At 41.3% G+C, this 23,102-nt stretch overlaps 2 protein-coding genes across 7 annotated transcripts in view; one reads left to right on the top strand and one right to left on the bottom strand.

Moving 5' to 3' along the window:
* Positions 1-7,568, top strand: part of KCTD20 (potassium channel tetramerization domain containing 20) — a 111,705-nt gene extending 104,137 nt beyond the window's left edge. For all 4 annotated transcript variants that reach the window (XM_068557367.1, XM_068557366.1, XM_068557365.1 and 1 more), the window contains 3 exons: positions 899-1,096; positions 2,490-2,600; positions 3,936-7,568. In XM_068557367.1, the coding sequence (XP_068413468.1) occupies positions 899-1,096; positions 2,490-2,600; positions 3,936-4,228 (602 nt within the window). In that variant the 3' untranslated portion in view covers positions 4,229-7,568. The remainder of the gene's footprint in view (positions 1-898; positions 1,097-2,489; positions 2,601-3,935) is intronic.
* Positions 7,569-10,996: 3,428 nt separating this feature from the next.
* Positions 10,997-23,102, bottom strand: part of STK38 (serine/threonine kinase 38) — a 42,304-nt gene continuing 30,198 nt past the window's right edge. For 2 of the 3 annotated variants that reach the window (XM_068557343.1, XM_068557344.1), the window contains exons 8-14: positions 22,991-23,093; positions 22,069-22,130; positions 16,011-16,128; positions 14,853-14,976; positions 14,586-14,681; positions 13,513-13,607; positions 10,997-13,021 (exon numbers count right to left, since the gene is read on the bottom strand). In XM_068557343.1, the coding sequence (XP_068413444.1) occupies positions 12,891-13,021; positions 13,513-13,607; positions 14,586-14,681; positions 14,853-14,976; positions 16,011-16,128; positions 22,069-22,130; positions 22,991-23,093 (729 nt within the window). In that variant the 3' untranslated portion in view covers positions 10,997-12,890. The remainder of the gene's footprint in view (positions 13,022-13,512; positions 13,608-14,585; positions 14,682-14,852; positions 14,977-16,010; positions 16,129-22,068; positions 22,131-22,990; positions 23,094-23,102) is intronic. The other variant, XR_011075624.1, reaches the window with a different exon arrangement.

Below are 23,102 nucleotides of genomic sequence, written 5' to 3' on the forward strand. Positions count from 1 at the left end.
AGAAGTGGAGTAAACAAGAGAACATGTAGTGGGTTCTGAGTCTAGCTTGACCGCGTGAGTCACCAAGCTAATTGCTTCCCCTCTTGGGACCTTGGTGTCTCAACTCTTTAACAAATAAGGATACTGATCCTCAGATATGAGGGAAGGTTCACTAATAAAGTCACACAACATAAATTGGCTGGGTTCTTCTTACTGTTTATCATTATTATTAGTGTTTAAGTGCTTTATATATGTGAACTTGCATAAGTTTCACAATTAACCTGTGAAAGATAGGTGATAATCTCACTTACCAAATGAGAAGATGGAGAAATTAGCTTTTTCAAAGCTCTAAACATTAAAGCTGGGATTAGAACTGATTGTCTGAATATAAACTCCATGCTCTTATCATTACCTAGGCTTCCTGAAATGATTTTAAAATTCTTTGAAGTTCATGGTACATTTCCCTGCATATTCCATGAAGTTCTCTAGATGTGTGGTGTCTCTGCTGAGTCTAGTACACACTTAGAGCAAGTCCCTTGGTGTTGCCAAACTTGAGATCATTCCTCTTCTGTGGTACTCTATGAAGTTGCGGTCCAGAGCATCTTCAGAATAGGTACTATAAAGAGTCATCCCCAAATGATGGTTCTGTCTCTTGTAGAATTAATGTTTATGTTCTGACATTGCATGTCAAGAAAACCTCAGTTGATCAGAATGCTCAGGGTTTATTAAACAGGAGGAGATTGGTAGAATGTGAAAAGTATCTAACATTATAGCCTTGGAGTAGGAGACATACCCTGCCTTTAAATGGGCCACTTCTCTGGACCTTATCAATGGTAACAGCTGTTACCTCATAGTCTTTTCACTCCAGTAATACCTGCATTTGAGCAGAGAGGATGTTCACTTGCCTTTTGTCTCCCAGGTGCTTTACTGCATGAACTGTCTAATGACGGCGCTCACAAGCAGTTTGATCACTACCTCGAAGAGCTGATCCTGCCCATCATGGTGGGCTGTGCCAAGAAAGGGGAGCGAGAATGCCACATCGTCGTGCTGACGGATGAGGATTCTGTGGACTGGGACGAAGACCACCCCCCACCCATGGGGGAGGAGTATTCCCAAAGTAGGAGCCCCTTGCATGATGTACCTGTTTCCAGCAAGAAATGTGCTGCCCAGAGTGGCGGCTCAATCCTAGAACCAGTGTGACTGTCGCTGTTGAGCTGGTGATGAGCACACTCACCTGGATGGGGGTCTTTCCTGCGGGGAGCACAGGGAACATCGTTATACTTCCCATGCCTACCGCTGGTGTCCGGTACCATGTCAGTACTGTGGCAGCACATTAAGCAGTGGTGTCATTCTTCTCTCCATTTGTTTCACTTTAAATCCTTTTGAATTGGTAGTAATTCAAAATTCAGAAAATACAAAAGGATATACATTGAAAAGTCTTATTCCCACCCCGCCTCATCTACCCAGTTTTCCTCCTCAGTTTCTTTTATATTCTTCCAGATTTATTCAGTGCACATACATAAGCAATTACATGTTCTTTTCCCAAATGATACCATATTGTAGAGACTGTTCTATATCATGTCTTATATTAAAAGCTTCCAGTCTTTTTTATGGCTGAATAGTATTCCATTGCATGATTGTGCTATAATTGACTTAACCAGCCCTTTTGATGACCGTTTAAGCTATAAATTATAAATAATGCTGCAGTGAATATCTTTTTAAACAAAGTCTTTCACACATGTATATCTCTATAGAATAATATTCCTAGAAATGAAATTTCTGTGTCAAAAGCTTTGTGCTTTTATGATTTAGATAAAATTTGCCAAATTCTCTTTCATAAAGTTTAAGCCAGTTTATACTCACAAGACAATATATGATGGGTTTGTTTCCCATACGCTCACCAAGACAGAGTTTCACTGAACTTTTTACCTTTGCCACTCTAATAGGTGAAAAACAGCATCTCACTTGACTTTTAATTTGCATTTCTCATTTCATGAATGAGATTGAACATCTTTTTAAGAGCCATTTTCATTTCCTTTTCTGTTAACTGTAATCATGCCTTTTGCCCATTACAAAATTGGATTGTTAGTCTTTTCCTTAATGATTTGTAAAATCTCTCTATTTGTGACCACTCTCTTTATAGATATCAAGGAAATTAGCCCTTTGTAATATGAGTTGCAAATATTTTTCCCAGTTGGTTGTCTTCTTAGCTTTGTTTAGTGCTTTTGGATAAGCAGAGATGTTTTTTTATGTAATCAAGTGTATCAGTTTTTCTTTTATGACTTCTAGGTTTTATGTCATATCCAGAAAGGCTTTCCTACCCTGGGACTATAAAAATTTCTTGTATGGTTTCTTTCTTATGGTTTATTTATTATTTAACATTTAATCTGTGATCCATATGGATTTTTTGGCATCAGGGCTCAGGTCATTAGTCTGAATCTGTTAGCTCATCTCCTTCCTCTTACAGAGGTATTCACTCCGTGACTAACCCCAGATTTTTTTTCCCCCAGTTCTTTATAGCTCTAAGCTCTATAGATTTTTCAAATATATTGAGAATCGGGATGTCGCTAAAACAGTGTTAAAGGAACGGGGCCTGAAAAACATTCGCATCGGAATTGAAGGTAAAGAACATCCCAGTCAATATTCAGCTTGCATGGCTCATGGAGTAGGTTGGATCTGTGGCCACAGCTTTTGTCCTTAAAACCTGGCTTCCGAGGGCCTAGAGAATAGACACACATGGAAACTACATTCCTACCCAAGTTTGAAGATTCCTATTTTTGTTTTAGTTTGCCCTTACATTTCCTTGTCATTTTATTTCCAGTTGAAAATGCTTTAAAGCAGCTGTAGGAATAAGTTCCAGTTTACTGCCTCAGGATAAAGAGCAGTGAGGTCTAGGCACTGGGGGGGTAAATGTAGCAGGGCTCGTGGGCTCACCAAGTGGGAGGGCCAGCCGTTTAGTCAACAATCTTGGTGAGGATCTTTCTGGGATCTGGAAGGGTCCTTCTGAAAACTATAACTTGGAGACTCATTTTATTCCACTACATACCTTTGGGGAGTGTCTGGATATATTGACCAAACTGCTTTAAATGATTTGAGCAATGGCTCCCAACCTGTGGTCTCCGTGGAAGGGTATTGGAGACTGATTCCCGGAGAGTGCTGAAGCCATTCTGGTCTCCCCTCCGTGGGTCTTTGACTCTTGTGTTTTGCTACTCTAGCTGTCTCAATATTGCTCACAGAACCCGTCGTTGTGTCCGACTTAGGTTGGAACTTAACGTTGGAAGAGATTTTTGAGATCATCTATGAAACCTCTTTCTACTGTGTCCTCCTTTGTCTCTTTGGAAACCACAGGGACAGAGTGACAGGGATCACTCCATTTCCCACAGTAGCCCATCAAACTGTCCTACCATGAGAATATTCTTCCACATATATAATAGATAACCTCCTCCCTCTTCTGTCGTCCTTCTAGTTCTAGCCTGTGAAGATACATACTCTGAATAAGATTTCTCCCATATCCCTGTGACAGCCTTTCAGATATTTTAGGCAGCATCCCAGTTTTTTCTTTAGGCTTAAACATTTCGCATTTCCTTAACTACTTCTCATACAGGTTGCCCTCTAAGCAATAGCATTAGAGGACTAGAGTAACCATGCCCCAGTAGGATTTTTGTTCTATAGTATTGAAGCCAGTAAAATAAAGACTTCTGAAATCTGTAAGAGGCTTCTCCCCCTTCCATTAGAAGGGATACAATTTTTGTTACTTCCCTTCTAAGGACAAGACCTACTAACCTGAGCAGGAGAGAAGCAAGCATGTAGATGGCTGGGCCTCGGGGAACGTAGTTACTTCCCTGTAGTTTTCACATAGTCTTGGGATTTGGGAGGAAATTCATGTGGTTAGGAAGAAGGAAGTATGGAAACCAGAGCAATTTGCTGGGGTCATGATGGCTTTTTTCCCATTTCAGGTTATCCTACCTGTAAAGAAAAAATTAAGAGGAGACCTGGTGGCCGGTCTGAAGTGATCTATAATTACGTGCAGCGCCCCTTTATCCAGATGTCATGGGAAAAAGAAGAAGGAAAGAGTCGCCATGTGGATTTCCAGTGTGTTCGAAGCAAATCCCTCACGAATCTGGTAGCTGCTGGAGAAGATGTCTTGGAGGACCAAGAGATATTAATGCACCACCCGCCCCAAGTGGATGAACTTGACCGGCTAAACGCCCCACTTTCTCAGATGGCTTCTAACGACTTTCAGGATTAGGGGCAGCTGTGGGCCCCTCTGCCGGCCTTTTCTCTGTCTGGGATGCCCATAGCCAATCCTCCCCATGGTTTGTCTCACACTAAGTAGGAGACATGCTTCTCCCCCATCCTTTCCTTTTCGACCATAATTAATGTGTGTCCTTTTCAGTAAGTCTGTGCCTCCGGCAGGAGATGAAAAAGCACTTGCTGGTAATTAAGCTACCAGCTTTGCAGCAGCCCTGGTAACTTGAAAATTTTGGGTCTGGTGCTGTTCACCGAGTCTTTGTGTAACTGCAAAAGCAGGAAAGGAGGTGGGTGAAGACTCCTATTGCCTCATATTCAGCAAAGCAGTTCTCATCCTTTACACTCTGTTCTTGGCTTTTGTTTGTTTTATTTGGTTTTATACTAGGCAAATTACTTAGCAGCAAAGGGACCAAACTTAGAAGGAGACAATCTCTATCTTCTACAAGCAGGCACTAATTGGATGCCCATTAGAGGTTAGTGAAGATACCATCCTGGTGGCCTCTGTGCCCAGGTTGCATCTGGGAAGAAATAGGCTCTCATTCAAAATGTCCAAAAGGAAATTCTTAGGAGCTTCAGTTCGGTTTTTGTTTTTTGTTTTTTTTTTTCATTATTCCAATGAACAATCCAAAACCTCACAGATTCTTTGACAGGAAGGATAATGTATAACAATGTTCATGAAACCTTTTTAGCTTCAAGGTTTTTGACCCTAAACAAATTGATTATTCATTTGGAGTGAAATTCACACTTTGATTATCCTGGCTTGGAATCTGGTGTGAAGCCATAGGTCTTCACCCTTGACCAGCATGTTGCTGTGGGTGTGGCTAGGAGACCTTAGATATGGCTTAAAAGGCTTTCAAGATGAGGGCAGTGATTTCTCAGAAGTGCTCATTTTCTCAGTAGAAAGACTAATAAGAGCTCGGTGGGTAGGACTGGGGGTGAATCTGGGTGGGAAAACGTCACCTGCCTAGACTTTGTCTTAGTGCAGGGTTTTTCGTAGTATATTCTTTTCATACTATGGAATATTTTTAGGTATCAGGATATTTTAAGTTTTGAAATAGCCTATCAGCTGCTCACACTGGGTAAGAAAACCATATTAATGTCATCTCCAAAGGAAGAATGAGTTGAAGGGAAATTAGGCCTAGTCATTTTGATTGATCTGTCAGCTCTGGGTTAACAGTACATGGTGTGTGACGACCCAGGTCACTCCTCTCGGTACTGTACCGCCTACCCTGATGTCTCCATGGCTGTTAACAGTAGAGCTAAATTTAGATTCTAGAGTCAGATGTGTCTTGAGATCTTTCCCATTTTATGGTAGAGGTTGGCCTTCCAATCACCTACCCTGAGCATGTACAAAGAGACACATAGTTTCCTTCAAGTTCTCTGAGAACAGGACTGGTTTTCTTAAATTCCGTTTCCACAGGATACTGTAGGGCAAGCTACTTGATGCTATTTTATGACCGCCCTAGTCAGAATTCTCCAAAGGTAAAGTCAGATTGGGTGTTGACAGCTACTCTTTCCAGGCTTGAAGAACAAGAGTGTTCTTAAGGCGTGTATTCTCTGTGCATGTGACCAGGGCCAGTGTCACAGGGGACATCAATGCTCTGTTCCTTATTCAGAAAAATTAGTAGTAAGGGGTTAAACCGAGCCATCCCCCAGCTACAGAGTTATTCTGATTATCATTGGCATCCATTTGTAAGGCTGATGGCCAGGGTTAATGTTTAGGGTTAACGTTATTTTGTAGCCAGGGGTAGTTTTATTCCTGTGAAAAGAATTGGCTGTTTGAGGTCAGGTTTGGCTTTGACCTTACTGGTACTACATTCATACCCACGACCAGCCAGGATAATTGTTTAATGGTGCTTCCTTTACACTTTGTGGTTGACTTCCATGCCATCACAAAGTAAATTTAACTTTTGTGTAGACTATAATAAGTATGTATAATTTCTGTTTTATAGCTTAATATAACATTTAAGGGTAGACATGTCTCAGCTAACACTCTAAAACTTATTAGTCATTGCTTAGGTAAAAAGCTAGGTATGAAAGTGTGGCATGTACTTAACACTTTGTTCTACGTAAATGATGAATTTCCTCCGGCTTTCCAAAACTAGGTCTTTTTCTCCCCCAAAACTGGGTTAACGTGCTTTCGGCCCCAACCCTTAGGGTTCGAGTGAGCTGGAAATCTGTGGAGGTAAATCTGCCAGTGTTGCCAGGTGGTGGTGACGGAGGGAAAAACTGGGCCCACAGGTTCCCTCTGGTGGAGAGGACATCTCTTCTGTACCCCACGCCCTTCCAGCCTGGAGCACAGCATCACTGTAATGTGGTGGCTCCTTTCAGCCACAGCTGCTCTGTTCCCAGGGCCAGGACATCCCGTGGTGGCAGGACCTCGCAGTTCTCGCAGGAACAAGAGCTGGGTTGCAGTCATTCCCTTCAGAGTCATTTACTGGCCAGCTGGGCAACAGGTATTTCTAATTAAAAAGGTGAAACTCAGGTTTGGTGTTTTTTCCCTAAGTGCCTAAATAAGTAAGCCAGGCTGTTATACAGAAACATTTTCGTAAGAAAATGTTTTTACCCAGACTGTCTTATTCAGAGGTATCTATCTTAGCAGGCCAAGATAAACCTGAATTTGAGGTTTAGGATCTGAGTTTGTGTCTGCATCATATCATGTATTGTTGATTAGGAAATATTTGCCATTAAGGAGTTGGGAGCAGGCAAGGAGACAGTGTTAAAATGTGTCTGATGAGCTTACTTACTGGTTTCTCCAAAGTGGAGAAAAGGTATTAAAAGAATGACAGTAAAAAAAAGGTAAGGAAGCTAGAAAGTAGCTGGATTTATTGCATGATATGCAATAGCCAGTATTATTTTGAACTAAATTCCGTGTGAACCTAATGTATACAGGTCTATGAAAATACTGTGGCATAAGCCCAGAAAGGATGGATAGTGTTCCAGCAGGTCCTTCTGTTAAGTAAAAACAATCAGAGCACAGGCTTTAAATTGTCAAAGTGTGATGGGGAGCCTTTATCGAGTAATAGTCAATAGAAAGTTAAGAATCAGTTAGTGATTTATTCAATGCCACTTCTTGCCATCATTTTGAAATTGTTAAACTGGGCATAGTTCAGAAGGCAAACCTGATACCTTTACGGGAGGTGGAGCCACATCCGTGCTCTGGGTGGGATCACCTCTGCAGGAGAACATTACATTTTCTCTTAAAGGCAAAATGCTTGTAGGTTTTGCCTCTTTACTTTGTATTTACTTTTAGAGTTGCACTTGTTCACCTACCAGTGTTTACGAAATCCTACATTTGGGATGCTTTTTCTATAATAAAATGTTATCATTTGTGTCCATGTTGTTGTTGTTGTTGTTTTTTAGCAGAAAGTAATATTGGAACTCAAGATGTTAAAGGGGACTGAGTAGCAGCACCCGGACTGCCCAGGAGAGGCTCTTCCCTACAGCAGCCGGCGGGGGTGCGGCTGGCCGGGAGCCTGTATGTGCTTTTCCCACCCTGCTATTTCTTATAATTCACAGGTTCCAGAGCCATAATGATCTGCTCTCTTGAGTTTCCAGTTAACTTGCATTCAAGACCCCTTGAACCCTCAAATCCAACCAAGTAGTACCCCACAAAACCAAATGTAAATTTGAAAGGTAAGATGACTCACAAACTTCTATGTTCTACTTCTTTTGGTTTCAAGCAAGTGAGGAAGCATGGCAGGCATGAAAGGCAGCTAAGAAGGTAGGGCAGGGTCCAGGCAGGTCCCTGGGAAACACTGCTGTGGGGCACCTTGCTCGTCCTCTGCTCTCTTATTCGGCCCTCTTCTAGTCAGGTGCCTCCTGAGCTCCCCTCAGCACACTTGGCCTGAGAGCTTACTGGTGACGCTGACAACTTGAAGGGGTGCTAAAGCAAGCCAGGGCCTCCCTGGCAGGCCTGCCTTTGTCAGCACAGAGGTTAAGAACATGCTCTGAAGGCATGGCCCGTTGAGTATGTTCAGTGCCAAGCGCTGTTTGGTCACAGGGACATGCTGACTAGGACACAGTTCCTCCCTTCAGAGGGCTCTTATAATTGCGCAAAGACAGATCCATAAATAGTCCAGGTCACTCAGGAAGCGCGTTAAGGATGGAGTAGCCAGTTTTTACTATGAAAACTAGAGGAGAGTTCACAAGAGGGTTCTATACCTGACACATGAACCAAACTGTGAAAGACAAATACTAGTTGTTTTGGATTCATGAATCCAAAAGGAAGTATTCCAGGCCAACTCAACTACATAAGCAAAGATGCAAAGGTGAAATAGTTGCTTATTGTCATCAGGGAAGAGGATGGTGGGGGCGGGGGGAGGACAGTAATGCAGAGATAGGCCAGAGTAAGGAAGGGCCCTTGTACCGCAGACAAAGGTGTTTGGTCTCAGTATATAAACTGTCAGAGGAGCCTGAAGGATTTTATGCAGGAGAACAACAGGATCAGACTTGAAATTTAAAAGAGTTTCTTTGGCAGCAGAGAGGACGACAGACTTGAAAGGGGAAGGACCAGGGACAAAGAGGTCAGCTAAGAGACCACAACAATGGACTCAGCAAGGAATGATGAAGACACTGGTGGGATGGACAATCGTGCCCCAGAATTATATATGTTTATTGATGGGAATCATGTAAGAAATTTCTGGCTTGGACAGCAGGTAGAATGAGCTAGAAAAAAGGCTGTGGAGGCAAGAGGAGCTCCATAAGGACAGTTTGCACCTGTAAGAGGCCTTCCAGGTGGCATTTTCTAATAGGCACTTGGCTACATGGGATCTAGAGTTCTGGGGAGGGATCCAGGCAGGATGGTCATTTTGAAGATCTCACCACAAAAACGGCAGCTGAAGCCACAGTATGGGGGAGAACACATGAGTGCAAAAAAGGCAAAGGCATTGCTCTGAGGAGCACCAGCATTTGGGCAGTGGTAGAGGAACTACCAAGAAGGAAGTCAGAGAGGTGGGAGCAGAGTTTTTTGTTTTAACTCAACAGTGTGAGTGCAGCAGGGTGGTCAGGTAGATGAGGGCTGAAGAGAAGCCAGCGGATGTGGCAGTTAGGACACCAGTGAACAGAGGAATGATTATAAAAATTAGTACTAGCACGTTTTGCACATGGGATAATTAATACTAACGTGTTTCACACAAGGGGAAGAAACCTGACTGAAGTGAGGGAAATGAAGTAACGAAAGTGACTGCAGAGTGTTTCTCAGGAAGCAACACTTACTCACAGCTCCACACCTCTGTCACAGCACGGGACCATACCTACCAGCCTCCCAAATCCTGCACTGCTCACCTTCCCCTCTGCCAAATCACTGCTACTTACTAACATCTCTGGGAAGCTTCCTCAACCTTCCCAACAACTCAGGGTTGGCTTAATAGTACTGTTACAGCAACACTAACATACTAATAACTTTATAGTTGATGCTGCAATTCTGTTAAGCCAACTTTGTGGCTGGCAATTCTCTCCTCAAACTGATCTGTGGTTCAGAACCACAGTGGGCTTCCCTATTGCATCCCCAGTGTACCTGGGATTGAACTCTGTATTTTATGAATGCTTAAGTATTATGTGGGCAAGATGTTTTTCTCCTCTGAAAATATGCCTAAAGAGCAGCATGGAGGCTTGTTTGTTTTTAAGTCAGTGTTGGTTTTGACAGATCATTCCAGGGAAATGGTTGCTAACTAACTAGGAAAGGAAAATACCATTCATTGAATCCTTTTGCATTCAATTAAAAACACTGGGTTACACACAGAGGCCCAGGAGAGAGTAACAGGGGAAGGTGATCCAGGAAATATGCTTTCCAAGGAGATGATTCAGAGAAATAGTAGTAGCAATCAATGGCAGAGGATTCCTACACTATACAGATGAGTGTTAAAATTAGCGATCTGCTATTCACAGCCTGACCATTAATCCCAAAGGAATTCCCCTCTTACTTTTGAAATTCTTAAATAGGTACTCAAGAAAATGCTGATGTATTCCTGAATGAAGGAGTCTGAATGACATCAGCATTCAGTTTCATTTTAGTATGCAGTACAGTTCAAGTTCTATTATTTTCTAACTCCTCCTAAGAGACAGGACACAGAATTATCTGTGAATAGGACCAACACTGAGCCAGTGGTTCCCGACATGTTTCTTGAAACTCATCAGCCTTGGAAAGACAATACATTGTTAGGCTGCATCTAACTAACCTCTGCCTGCAGCTCCCACCCTGGTTGGTCTTTGCCCCTTCCTCTTTGCCTGAGGGTCCTTTTCCTGACCCAGAGAAGGAGCTAAGAAGTGGGACCCATAAGACTCCTTAAATCTACATCCAGAGACAGAGCCCTGCTCTGGTGGACACAGGGAGCTGAGAAGTCCATCCTGGGAGCTTGTGAGATTCCTGGTCAACCCCAGGCTGAGAAAAAATGCAGCTGAGCTACGAACAACAGTTGTATAAAGGGTCCACCGGTTGACAGAACTTTCGTCGGCAGGTCTCCCCTTGGCCTAACTGCACTTACTGCAAGAGTGTCCACTTGCCCAGTAACACTGAGCCAGGTGAAAAGAGCACAGGTGCGAGGCCAACAGAAGACAGTCTCTTTACGTGAACTCCAGTTCAGAAGACTTGTTCTCAGGGAACAAAAAAGCAGGTCCCGTCTTCCCCGAGATGGTAAAGCATTTTGCCTAAAGGTGGTCTTCAGTGTTTAACGGTTTGCAGACAAAAGGGTTAGAGGAAGCCATCAGCACTCTGGCTCCTTGAATTACAAGCCACATTGCTTTAAAACACATCACAGACTTATACTATTGTTTTCACACAGTTTATTCAGACATTTAAAAGTTAAAATGTGGGCATTCCCCCCCAAAACAAATTATCCCCTGCCACTCCCCAACACACAGACTACCTACCACCCTCCTATTACCTCATTGTCCATGCTTACCACACACTCTTGCAAAACACAGAGGGGTCAAGACCCCAACTATTTGGTAATCCAAAGAAGCTACAAAGTTCCACAAAAGAATCTCACTTCCTTCTCACTAGCAAACCATGAATGAAAGAATAAGGGGAAACACATTACCTTCATCCAGAGTTAATATTTCCCTAATATTCTTTTTTCTTCCTCTAAGACATTAAAACCCAAAGCAGTTTCACTTACTACTGTAACTCTGATAGTCCATTTTTCTTTTCTGAATGGCTAAGCTAGGACATACCTTCCTTTCATAGCTGATGTTAACAACCTCAAGACTGGCAGAAAGCAGTCTCCCAGCTGTGGCTTGGCTATGACACTCTGTTACAGGCAAAGTTACCACATAGGTGCAAATGATGCTTTAAGAGTTATCAAAATTTTTAAAAGTAATAATGCATTAATATGGAGCCTCCACATTTTTCTGATGCAGCAAAAGTCCTCTAAAGGCGGTGGCAGCTGTGAAAGAAAAGGCACTTTGTGCTAAAATTCAGAGGGTCTCTCTTGAGAACACCACAGCAGAGAGGCCTGGTCAGCCCAAGCCTGCAGGTGACCCTTTAGGGTGAAGAGGACCATCCCCCAGGAAGGCATCTGCAAAGGAAAAATTTGTAATCATGATTCCAAGGCAAAATGGTTACTTAAAGTTGGGAGAGGAGAAATACTCAGAGAATACAAATACAGTTGCACCAAAGATTGAGGCGTGAACTTTGCACGGATTTGCAGGCTGGCTCTGCACTTTGTATTGGGCTCGTTCCTTCACCACTTGCAGGGAGGTTCTGGACACGGAGCAGGAGCAGCGCCTTAGCCAAGAGGGTTCTAGGCCTCCTGCTTCTGCCTGGGCGCTCCTTGCTGTGCTCCCAGGAATAAGCCGAGGTCCTTTTGGCAGCACTTGTGGGTATTGCTAGTCCACGGCAACATCCAAAGGGATTTTCTAACACAGCCGTGAAGAGAAAGTGAGGATTTTCCACGTGATCCGGGACTCCTTGGCAATGCCCAGTGGCTCTTTGGGCCTTCTAAGAGCAACAAAGGATCAAGCTGGTATCTTCCCATCAACACTCAGAAAAGCAGCATGAGTATTTCAGATGGGCGGAAGGAAATAAATCAAAATGGACTGAGGGTCTTTATCCTAGTACCATAAATAAAGTGCACCATGAATGGAGGCTACAAAAAGCTACTTGCCCGAGGCTGAGGTTTGGGGAGAAACTACCACCACCACCCACTCAGAATGGTGGATCATTTCCTTCAGCCAGAATGCTGGCTACTGAAGCTTTCTTTATTGCTTTATTTCCTTAGTACTATGGAACTTTTAGCTGTAAAGAAAAAAAAATACTTGGTGGGCTTGGTAGCAAGCATGTCACAAAATCACAGGAATTGGCTGATACTCAGTAAGTATATGTTACAATCTCAATGTTGGATGATGGCTGTTCTTCCCCCTTCATTCTGATGAACTTAGGAAAACTCAAGTTTTTTTAAAACATCAAATTGGCTCATGATGCTTCTAAAGAAGCAGGACAGCCGTTAATGGCTGATGTAGTAGAAATGGTTGTCTTTGTTCTACAGGTCATCAGATGCATTATGGAAGAGAATCCACTTACTATCACATTTCAGGAGTTTACCATGACACGTTGATAGGTTCCATAAACTTCTTGGAAGCTCTTTCAAAACAGTTATGTGAGAAGAAAACCATGATGTTGTACAAAGAACTGCTCGATTTAGGATCCCATTTCAAGGAAACTATTTTGCTGCTTTCATGTAGGAAGGTATTGCCCCCCGCGCAGTCAGACCCTCAAAGCGCTTGTATGTGTAATTGATGAAGACCCAGTCTTTGTTCTTGTAGTCAGTGTCAGGGTGATTACTTGTTGCCACTGGGAAAGAAACAGATGTGAGAGTTGATTCACTGCCTTACCCTGATGGACTACTCAGTACTGAAGACATGACATTCTGAAGAACATACCACAGCTTCTATCTGGGAAAAGTTATTTTTCACTCTGCGAATTTTCTACATTTGCCTGCCTATGTTCTTTGAACCTCATGTTTTTCACAATATTTTAAAAGTTTTATTTTCTCATTTCTGTCATTTCAGATTACCTAACCTTTAATTTAATAAATAACAAGAGAACAAATCTTTGTGGTTCACCCACCCAGCTGAGCAGGCTAAATATGGGCGTTTGTATTCACTACTTTCCATTCAACAAGGTCTCACTGCTGCCCTGCATTAACACTGGAAAAATACTTACAAAGAGCCTGAAGACCTGAAGTTCCTCTCCATGTTCTCTACCCTGATTTGTAAACATCACCCCAAAATTTGGGGGAAATAATGCACTTATAAGGCAGCCTGAGGCGGTGGTAGTATTACCTGTTGGCTTAAGAATATCGGATTCTGGAAACTCATCGAAGTTTGAGGTATCATCAATGCTTTTGATTTCAATAGATATTGCAGCAGGCCTCTCTCTGCCAAGAACATACATGCCAAAAATTACTACGATTAGTAATCATATGGATCACAAGTAATCAAGTCTTTCTCCAAAAAAGACCCCTGGTCTGACAAGGGAAGACTGTCCACTGGCAGGCAGCATTAATTTCCTTTGAAAAGCTTATGACCACTGACCAACCACACCAGCTGACTACAACCAAACAAAACTATGATGAAAAAAATGTAACAATTATTCATAGCTAGGAAGAAAGACAAGAAAAATAAGGAGAAATTAAAATCCAAAGTTAGCACACTCTCCCTGACAGCCTGCCCTGTCTGCTGAAAAGGGAAACTGAACCTCTAAATGGTCCCTCGTGTAGGGCTCTGCCCCTCTTCTACCAGAAGTGCCAACGAGTAGAGTGGCTAAAAGGCAAAGGTAGAAATCACAAGCATGCGAATTAGAACACTATTATGAAATGGATGACAACTTCATCTTCTGCTCAACCAATGAATGCTGAGTACGGAGGTCTGTGCAGCGCTGGCAGCTCTCTGCGAGCCCTGTCTGCCAACAGTTTCACGCTTCCCCTCCACTCCCCCTCTGCGCCCTTCCCCACTCCATCCTTCTTCCACTCCTCTCTTCCTTCTCTGTCTCCCAGTGATAGCCTCCACCCTAGGGGCAGGGACAGTCCTGCTGGTGGCTCCTAACACTAGAGAAGTTGGTGTGTTCTCGGTAAAAGCAAGTGCAACACAATGCTTAGGTAGTCCTTTCACCGTGGAATCCAAAGTTCACTTCACCTTGGAAACGACTGCTGGCTTCAACGTGTCCCGTGGCACACGGGTGACAGGAAGCCCCAACTCCCAATCCTCGCCATGAATGGAAATCAGGAAAAGACCCTGAATTTCTAAGAAGCTCTCTTCCGAACATACTTGGCTTGCCAGTAGTGGTGCTTCTAAATTAGTATTAAGCAAACTACAGACTTTCTGAAATTATCCTGAAACTTTTTATATGGATATACCTGATATGTTCCCAGTCAACACCTTCAAAAAAAGAATTACTTTTGATTTCCTCAACTCCAGGGGCTCCAATTCTATGTTCCCATTCACAGCAGAATCTGGAAAAGACAGAGGCCTTTCAGCATACCTCAAGTAGTCTCTTCAGAAAAAGAAAAGGAGAAATGGGAGGAAGGGGAGACCGACCCAGGAAATGAATGAAAATTTTAAAAAAATAGATTCACTCATGTCAAAAAGCCTGGCTGGGGGACAGGGGAAATGTTCTCTGATACCTCAAAATTAGATCCTTGGCTCTCTCAGAAATAGGAACTTCTGGAGGAAAAGTCAAAGTTTCTTTCCAGTTCATCACCTTCTTATATGTCTCTTGAGGGGTCTCAGAACAGAAAGGTGGGTAGCCTGTAATAAAAAGGGAACTTCAGAGCTTTTACATCCCAGAACTCTGAATCTGAGATTATTCCCCTTAATCTGATTCTAATATATCTTTAATGATCCTATATGTCCTTCCCTACATGACATGGACAGGATTTCCACTCACCCCAGAAAACATCTAAACCAATTGTTCATTTTCCCCCAAACTCCTAAACCCAAAGTGAAGTTGTGCTTCTGGTACCACTAGGGAGCCAGCTACTAGCTGGAGCTGGAAAAAAGAAGGAGGACAGAAGCAGAGTTGCAGAGGCGGGGCTCACTGTGCCCAAAGAGGAAAACGAAAGGATGAAACAACATCATTAAGAAACGACTCCATTCTAGGAATATCCTTATTTGGGAAAAGTGACCACCATGCCTCTCTTTGAGAACTACAGGTAAGAAGGATAGTCACCGTAATACTCCACCTGCCCTCTACACAGACCACATCCGCCTCCAAAGGCATGCGTCCAGTGTTCCCAAAGACAACACAGCCAGACGACGCCACACCAGTCATTCACACAGACTCACTCAGGGCCACCACAGACAGATGGGCTCTCCTAGTGCTCAGGCATATAGCCAGCCCCACAGATGTGTCCCCTAAACACACAGATATACCAAGCAACAGGGAGAGAGGTCTGAGGGGTCCATGCTCTGAAGGCTTTGAGAGAGAAGGGGGGCAGCAACTAAGAAGTAAAGAGTGCTCGAGACACGGCCCAGTGAAGGCTCTCTGTATACAATGGGTGTTTAATAAATGCCAGTGAATGAAAGAGTTGCTAGATGGAGAGGATGGAAAAGTCGAAGAAAACCATGATAAATGATCAACAAAGCCACCAGAGGGTGCCAGGGAGCCAGAATATAGTGGGATACATTTGATGGCCCAGCGTTTTCTACCTAGGAAACTTCACTTTGAAAGATGAGGGGGGAAAAGTGCTCACTTAGATGACCCCCACCTGAAACAGTCCATTATCAACATAGGACTCTTTCCTGACTGCACAGAAAAAGTCCTCTGAAAGCACGCAACTTACCGATGAGCATTTCATACATGATCACCCCCAGCGACCACCAATCACAGAGCTTGTTGTACCCGGTCTGCATGAACACCTCAGGAGCAATGTAGTCAGGAGTGCCTACTGTGGAGAAGGCCTGAAACACGTACACACATCAGGAAGCCCAGCAGGAAGGTGGGTGCCCAGAGTTCTGTTCTAGAGACCAAAGGCTACAAGTATCACCTAGAGCTACCCACAAACTAAATAAGCAGGATGGCCCAGCAGCTTAATGGCAAGCCTGGCTTGCCAGAGAACTTCCAGAACGAACATAAAGCTTTGTCAGTGAGGTGAGAGACCATTCACTAGGTCAAAGGTATCTGTCGTAGCAACTAGTACCATAACTGAGCACCCAGTAAGTGCCAGGCCCTGTACTCCTTTTATGCTTATGAGCCTATGACAAAACTCAGCGAAGAGGACCTTATTAGCCCAACTTTGCAGATAAAACTCTGATGCCCAAAACGGCTTTGCCCAAGGCCTCAGAACTAGTTAACTGGCAGAGCCCGGTTTGGAAATTAAATATCTTGCTCAAAACCATCCCTCTTTCCACCTCTTTAATTTGGAAAATCATAAAGGGAAACTTCATTATCAAAAGCTAAAGTTATAACCTAGTGGTCAAAGGTTTATAAATGTCTACTTATCAAACTGAAACATTTATGTAAATAGTTCTTAGAAGAGTATTTTCTAAATTCAAGTAATCTACTCTCATATACCAGGACTGCAATACTAGAGGAAGTACAGTCAAAAAGCCTTCCTGTGCTCAGCATTTGAGGGCTTACCACATGGAAGGCTCTAATCTAAGTGCTTTCCATATTATATAACTTCTAAAGTCAAAAGCTACAGCTGTGTGGACTTTTAAAAATACTTATTATGAAATACTGCAAACATACAGGAAAAAAAGCACAGACAATACAACATCCATGTATACATTACCCATATTAAAGAGAGGTTAATAATCTGTGATATTTGTCTCAGATCATTCCTTTTTAAAAGAAACAAAACTACAGAAATGATTAAAGCCAGAATCCTTCTCTCCCCACTGAAGTCATAACTACCCTGAAATCATAACTACCCCTCTGCTATGCTTGTATGGATATTTGTATAAATGGCATATAACTTCTTGTATATTTCAACTTTTAATAAAGGGTTTCATACTGTACGGCATTATTCTACAGTGCTAAAACTTGCTTTTTTCCTCCATATTATGATTTTGAGATTTATTCATGTAGCTCTGGTTCACTAATTTCACTGCTGTACACTATTCCATTATACAAATGTCACAATGTTTTTTATACATTCTTCTCTAAATAAACACTTACATTGCTTCCAATGTTTCACTATAACAAGTAACACCTGAATAAACATTCTTGTAGCACGTCCTGGGCACTGGGTAGTATTGCTGGGTCTTGCATCATGAGCATCTTCAACTTAATCAGACATCATCCAGTTGTCCTCCAAGGTGGTTACGTCTATTTAAACATGCCCAGTGGGATGAGCTCCTAGTGCTCCACTTTCACCAACACTTGTCTTTGTCAGACTCTTAAATTTTTACCAATCTGATGAACATGAAATAGGATCTTGCTGTTTTAATTTGCATTTCCCTTATTTCTAGTAAGGTTGAGTGCATATTCATATGTTAATTAGCCATTCAGTTCTTTTTTCTGTGAATTACTGTTCAGATCCTTTGACCATTAGTTTTTTTTCAGTTGCATCATCTTTTTTCTTACTGATTCCTTGGAATTCTTTCTTTTTTAGCTTTTCTTTTTGGCCTCACGGCTTGTGGGATCTTAGTTCCCCGACCAGGGATCGAACCCTGGCCCTGGCAGTGAAAGCGTGGAGTCCTAACCACTGGACCACCAGGGAAGTCCCTCGTAGTAATTCTTTATGAATCCAAGGCATTAATCCTGATTCAGAACATTAATCCTTTATAGTTTTATATATTGAAAATATCTTCTCCCAGACTGAGGCTTATCATTTTTATTATGATTTTTTTATTTGTTACATACCAAAAAATGTAAAATTACCAAATTATGAAGCATAATAAAATGAATACCCATGAGTCCAAATGAAGAACCAAAATATGTATCACTGATATTATTCAAGCTAACAGTGTACCCACCAGCCCATCCTCCTGCTTCTCCTAACCCCCATGCTCAATTTTATGTTGATCATTCCTCTGCTTTTATTTTTTTATTTTTATTTTTTGGCCACACCACGTGGCATGCAGGATCTTAGTTCCCCGACCAGGGAATTGAACCCATGCCCCCTGCAGTGGAAGTGTGGAATCCTAACCACTGGACCGACAGGGAATTCCATTCCTCTGCTTTTAAAAAGTAAGTTTGCCACATGTGTCTCTCAAACTGAGATCTTAGTTTTGTTTTTGAGCTTTGTAAAAATATTCTACATGCAGTCTTCTGCTACCTAATTTTTCCTCTCAGTATTTTGTTTCTAAAATTGATCCATGATGTCACATGTAGCTGTAGTTCAATTATTTTCACTGCTAAACAATATTCCATTCCAGAATGTAACCATTTTCCTGTCGATGGACACTGGGTTATTTCCAGTTTTTTGCTATTATGAAAATGCAATAAACATTCTTATACATGCCTCCTGGTACAAGAGTTTCTCCATGGCATCTGACTAGGGGTAGAACTGCTGGGTTGTAGGGTATGCACGTGAACTATAAGATAATTCCAAAGTAGCTGGACCATGTGGCTTGTCTTTTCATTTGCTTACATCTTTCAATATATGAAGGTTTTTTTTTCTTTAAAGTAGTAAAATACACCAAGTATTCCTTTACAATTTGTACTTCTTGTACGTTATTTAAGAAACCCTTCCTTTCTCTGAAGTCATAAATATATTGCCCAGTATTTTCTTCTAAAATTTTTTAAGTTTTATTTTCCATCTACAATCGATTTTTGTGTATACGGTAAGGCAGGAACTCATTTTTTCCATATGGAAAATTGTACACTGTTTTCTTTTAAATACACATATTAAATAACATAAATGCCAACTGTGTTTTTTTTTAAAGCTTTAGAGTCTGAAACATGGATTGGGCCTTCCCCAGGAAGCAGAAATATTTTAATTCTAAAAGTTGAGAAACTACAGAAACCCTTCAATTTAGACTAAATATATTCCAGCACAGCTGAATGTTAAGTAAATCTTATTTGTCCAAAGATTTCTATTATAAAACCAGAGACCTACTGCCACAAAAAAAGAATTTCTTCAAGATACTAAGGTGTAAAAAAAAAATCTTGGGAGTTATAGAATGTAGGCAACAGCAGGTTCAAAACTGTGATATAAGGTAATGTTCTCACCTGGGAACTAGAGTCCCACCTTGGGAGCCCACTCTCACTTTAGCACATGGTAAGTACAAGTGATCCAGGTACTGCCCCCTTCCCAAACCTCTGTCTATTTTCCATACTGGGGTGTCCTCCAACTTGAAGCTCTTAATACCTCAAATCTATACCCTTCTTTTTCCTTTTGTTGTCTGGGTGTTCACAGTGTCAGCTAGAGCTGCGCTCTAAAAGAGTTTTGTTCATTGTTAATAGTCATTTCAAACATATGATATGTTCCAACTTATGATTTCATTTAAGATTTTAGGGGATATAAAGCAATTTAATTTCCTACTTAATGACTTCTGAAAATTCTACAGTCAAAAAAAATGAATTGACAAAGATTGGATGCCTAGATGTACCTCATCTTTTACCTCTGTGGTTTAATACCTTAAAGTTAGCTCATACCTATTGCCTAATCAGTTACTAGGGCCTAAGAGTTACCCAGGACCATGCTGGTACTACAAATATTAGAATAGGATTTAATCAGCCAAAGATGAAGCTAAAGCCTCTGCTTTTTTTCAGTGATTCTCAATGGACTGAAAAGTAGCAGGCAGGGTGAACAATTATATATGTTAGGCTTAACCTAGAGCAATAAATTTATATTAAGCATTAACTAATATTAACCTTCCACTTGGTACTAGCTGAATGGGATCACTTACAACAGGTCAAAAGCACAGGGCTAACTGACCTTTTGAAGACTGAAAGTTAGCTTTATTTTCTTCAAGTTATCAAAGGAGGTCATATGAGGATGACCACTTCTACTATAGATAGAGTAAAAAGGCAAGAACCTTAACCACAGCATGAGAACCTAAGTTTATTCAGATTAAAAAACATTAACTATTAAAGAACACTTAACTCCAAATATGGAACTTGGGAAATTTCCTTCCTTATAGACCTATAAGGGGTTCCTAGTAAGTCTGACATGACCCTTTGGAATATGTCAAAGGGCATAAAGCTTCTCAGAGTACAAGAATAATTTAAGGTATTTAAGCTTAATTACCCCCAAAATTAAAGTGGCCAAAGGTTAAATCTTAGTTTGCTTTAAAAAAAATTTTTTTTAATCACAGAAGATTCCTTACCTTTTGTTACCCTCCAAAACATAGATAATTATCAGTCTCCCAATAATGGAGAAACTACTGTTTAAGAAATAGTCTCTTAGATAGAGGGTCTCAACTTTCACTGCACAGTAGAATCACGCAGAGCCCTTTTAAAAATCAGATACCGAGACTATATACCCCAAACCAACTGCATCAGAATCTCTTGGGGTGGGACCCAGCATCAGTAAGTTCTGAAGTTCCCTAGGTGATTCTGGTATGCAGCCAAGGCTAAGATCTACTGCTCTATGAGAGACATAATAGAAGCACCTGACCAAATTTGCTCCTGACATTCCCTAATCCTTAACAAGCTATGGAAAGAAGGCTATGATGTGACTAGCTATACCAAACCTAAGTATCCCCAAGTTAATGTTAGAAAAAGATATCACAGATTAATTTCATTTTCTACATTTCCAAAAGCCCAGGTTTAACATAAAAATCATAATATTCAAAGCATGGTCTTGAGGCCCACTGATGGGCCTTAAATGAATCCAAAAAATGCAAGCCTTTCTTTTGATTCTTTCTTAATCCTAAGGCTTCCACTTTCACATATGACTAACAGGTACTTAGTAGCAACCTACTAAATGAGTTATTAAAGATACTATAGAGAACTCTAATTCACTATTTTACTAAGAAATCTGGCCAAAACACTGTATTTGGCAAACCTGTTAAGTTACAACTGTATACACCAACAAGCAGAAGTGCCACTATTTCTAGCTAATACACATGCATGATCATCATTTCAAGTTAATCATAGTTTTCCATCCCTGCTATTCTTGCTTTCTAATGACCAACTGCTATAGTTTAGCTTTACTATTTTCAATTTGCTACTGGGTTTCTAGCAAAGCCTAAGTATGTAGTGATACACATTTCTATTATATCTGGTCAATAATTCTCCAATAACTAGACACTGGGATATGTGCATTGCATTTTATGAACCAATGAGTCAGAATAAAAGTTTGCCTAGACAGCAATATTTCACTGGTGAATTTGTACTATTTAAATAAATTCCAACATGCTATTGATATCAAGGTAAATGCAATAATGTTACTTATTTTTAAGCTTGTGGGGCATAATTTTATGTGTATATACTCAAATACTAGTAAAGTAAGCATTTCCCTTAAATTTCTCTCCAGTTTTTATCACCAAGTTCCTTTTTCCACCATAAAGTAGGAAAGGGTGGGGCAGATGAACTGATTTGACTCGGTGAATCAAACTTTTATAAGTTTGAGAACCACAGCCTTAAAGCTCTGGGTAGGTATTTGTACTTAGTTTCATTTTGCGAGAACTCCATCTTAAATATAACCCCTTTACCACCATAAACATAGGGAAAAGGTACAACAGGAAGGAAAGGGGTTGTCACCAATGTAAAAGGTCAGAATGAGGTCATCCACTGAAAATGTCACAACCAAAACAACCTCATATTATCTGCCCTCCTTCAAAAGATTACTTTTGGCGCTACCAACATAATGACAGTGCTCTATTAAGGTAATTTAAAACAAGGAATAGGTAAGCTGCAAACATTTATCAAATGCAAATTTATGTGCATACTTTTAAACTGATTCATACTTGGTTTGTAGCATTTAGGAAGCCACAAATATTACTTACTAGCTGACGTCTGTTTCTTTTCCAGGTTTCTGCTTTCCTTTTGGAATTCATGTTCTGAAAAGCTAAAAGCAGAGAAAACAAGTTCTAATCAAAGTTCAGGAATAAAGTTTACTACTTTTTTAGGCTCTGGTTCAAGCCACATGAGACCCTCAAGTCTTGCTTTTCTGCCCATACATCAATAACTCTGGATGACACATTTCCCAGCAAATTCATAAGCCCAAATCAGAGGCTCTAAAGCATTAACTCAAAGAATCACACAATAAGAGTTGTGAGCCACACTTCTATGTGGATCAGGTGGCCAGAGGACACGGACAGGCCTTAAACAAAATTACAGGGAATTTAATCAGAATCACAGGGAATTCAGTCTCATCAGAAGCAAAGGTCCCAAAGTGGACCTAAAACATTCACAACTTCTCAAAATTACTATCAAATTTCCAACAGTAGTAACTGTTACATAGTCAGAGACTTCTGAACATATAATACACTATGGACATAAGCTTCTCAAGGATGAACTGTAATTTTACTATAGAGTTTCAATGGTTTGATAGAGTGAAAGTAACTCATAAACTTCTTTCTGCCATGACAGGAAGAAGCACCAAGGATAAATCTAATCTGGAGTTGTTCCCAGGACTCTTTCCTCTACTACTTTTGCTTGCCTGCTCCTTATTCATCCCTTGCAACATTCTCAGTAGAGCTCCAAAGAATGCTCTTTTGGACATCTGCCTTTAACACATTTGGTAGCCTTCATCTTGCCTCACCATATAGTACAAATCACAGGCAAACCTGGGAAGGTATTTTTACTCTCTAAAGACTCAAACTGTGAGAATCTCCTAATCCATCCCGCATATTTTGGTTACCAGGGGAACAGCTCTTCCAGGCCCAGTTAAGGGATAAAAAGGCTAACATCACTGTTAACACTTACTGAAATCACTGGGGAGGCTGTGGTTCAGATTCCTATAAAATTCTGTCCTATGTGCTTTTTTCAGTCCTGTGCAAAGGCCAAAGTCAGAAAGTTTCACGTGGCCCTACGGGGA

The sequence above is a fragment of the Eschrichtius robustus genome, chromosome 12 (assembly GCF_028021215.1).
Source record: "Eschrichtius robustus isolate mEscRob2 chromosome 12, mEscRob2.pri, whole genome shotgun sequence".
NCBI classification, from domain to species: domain Eukaryota; kingdom Metazoa; phylum Chordata; class Mammalia; order Artiodactyla; family Eschrichtiidae; genus Eschrichtius; species Eschrichtius robustus.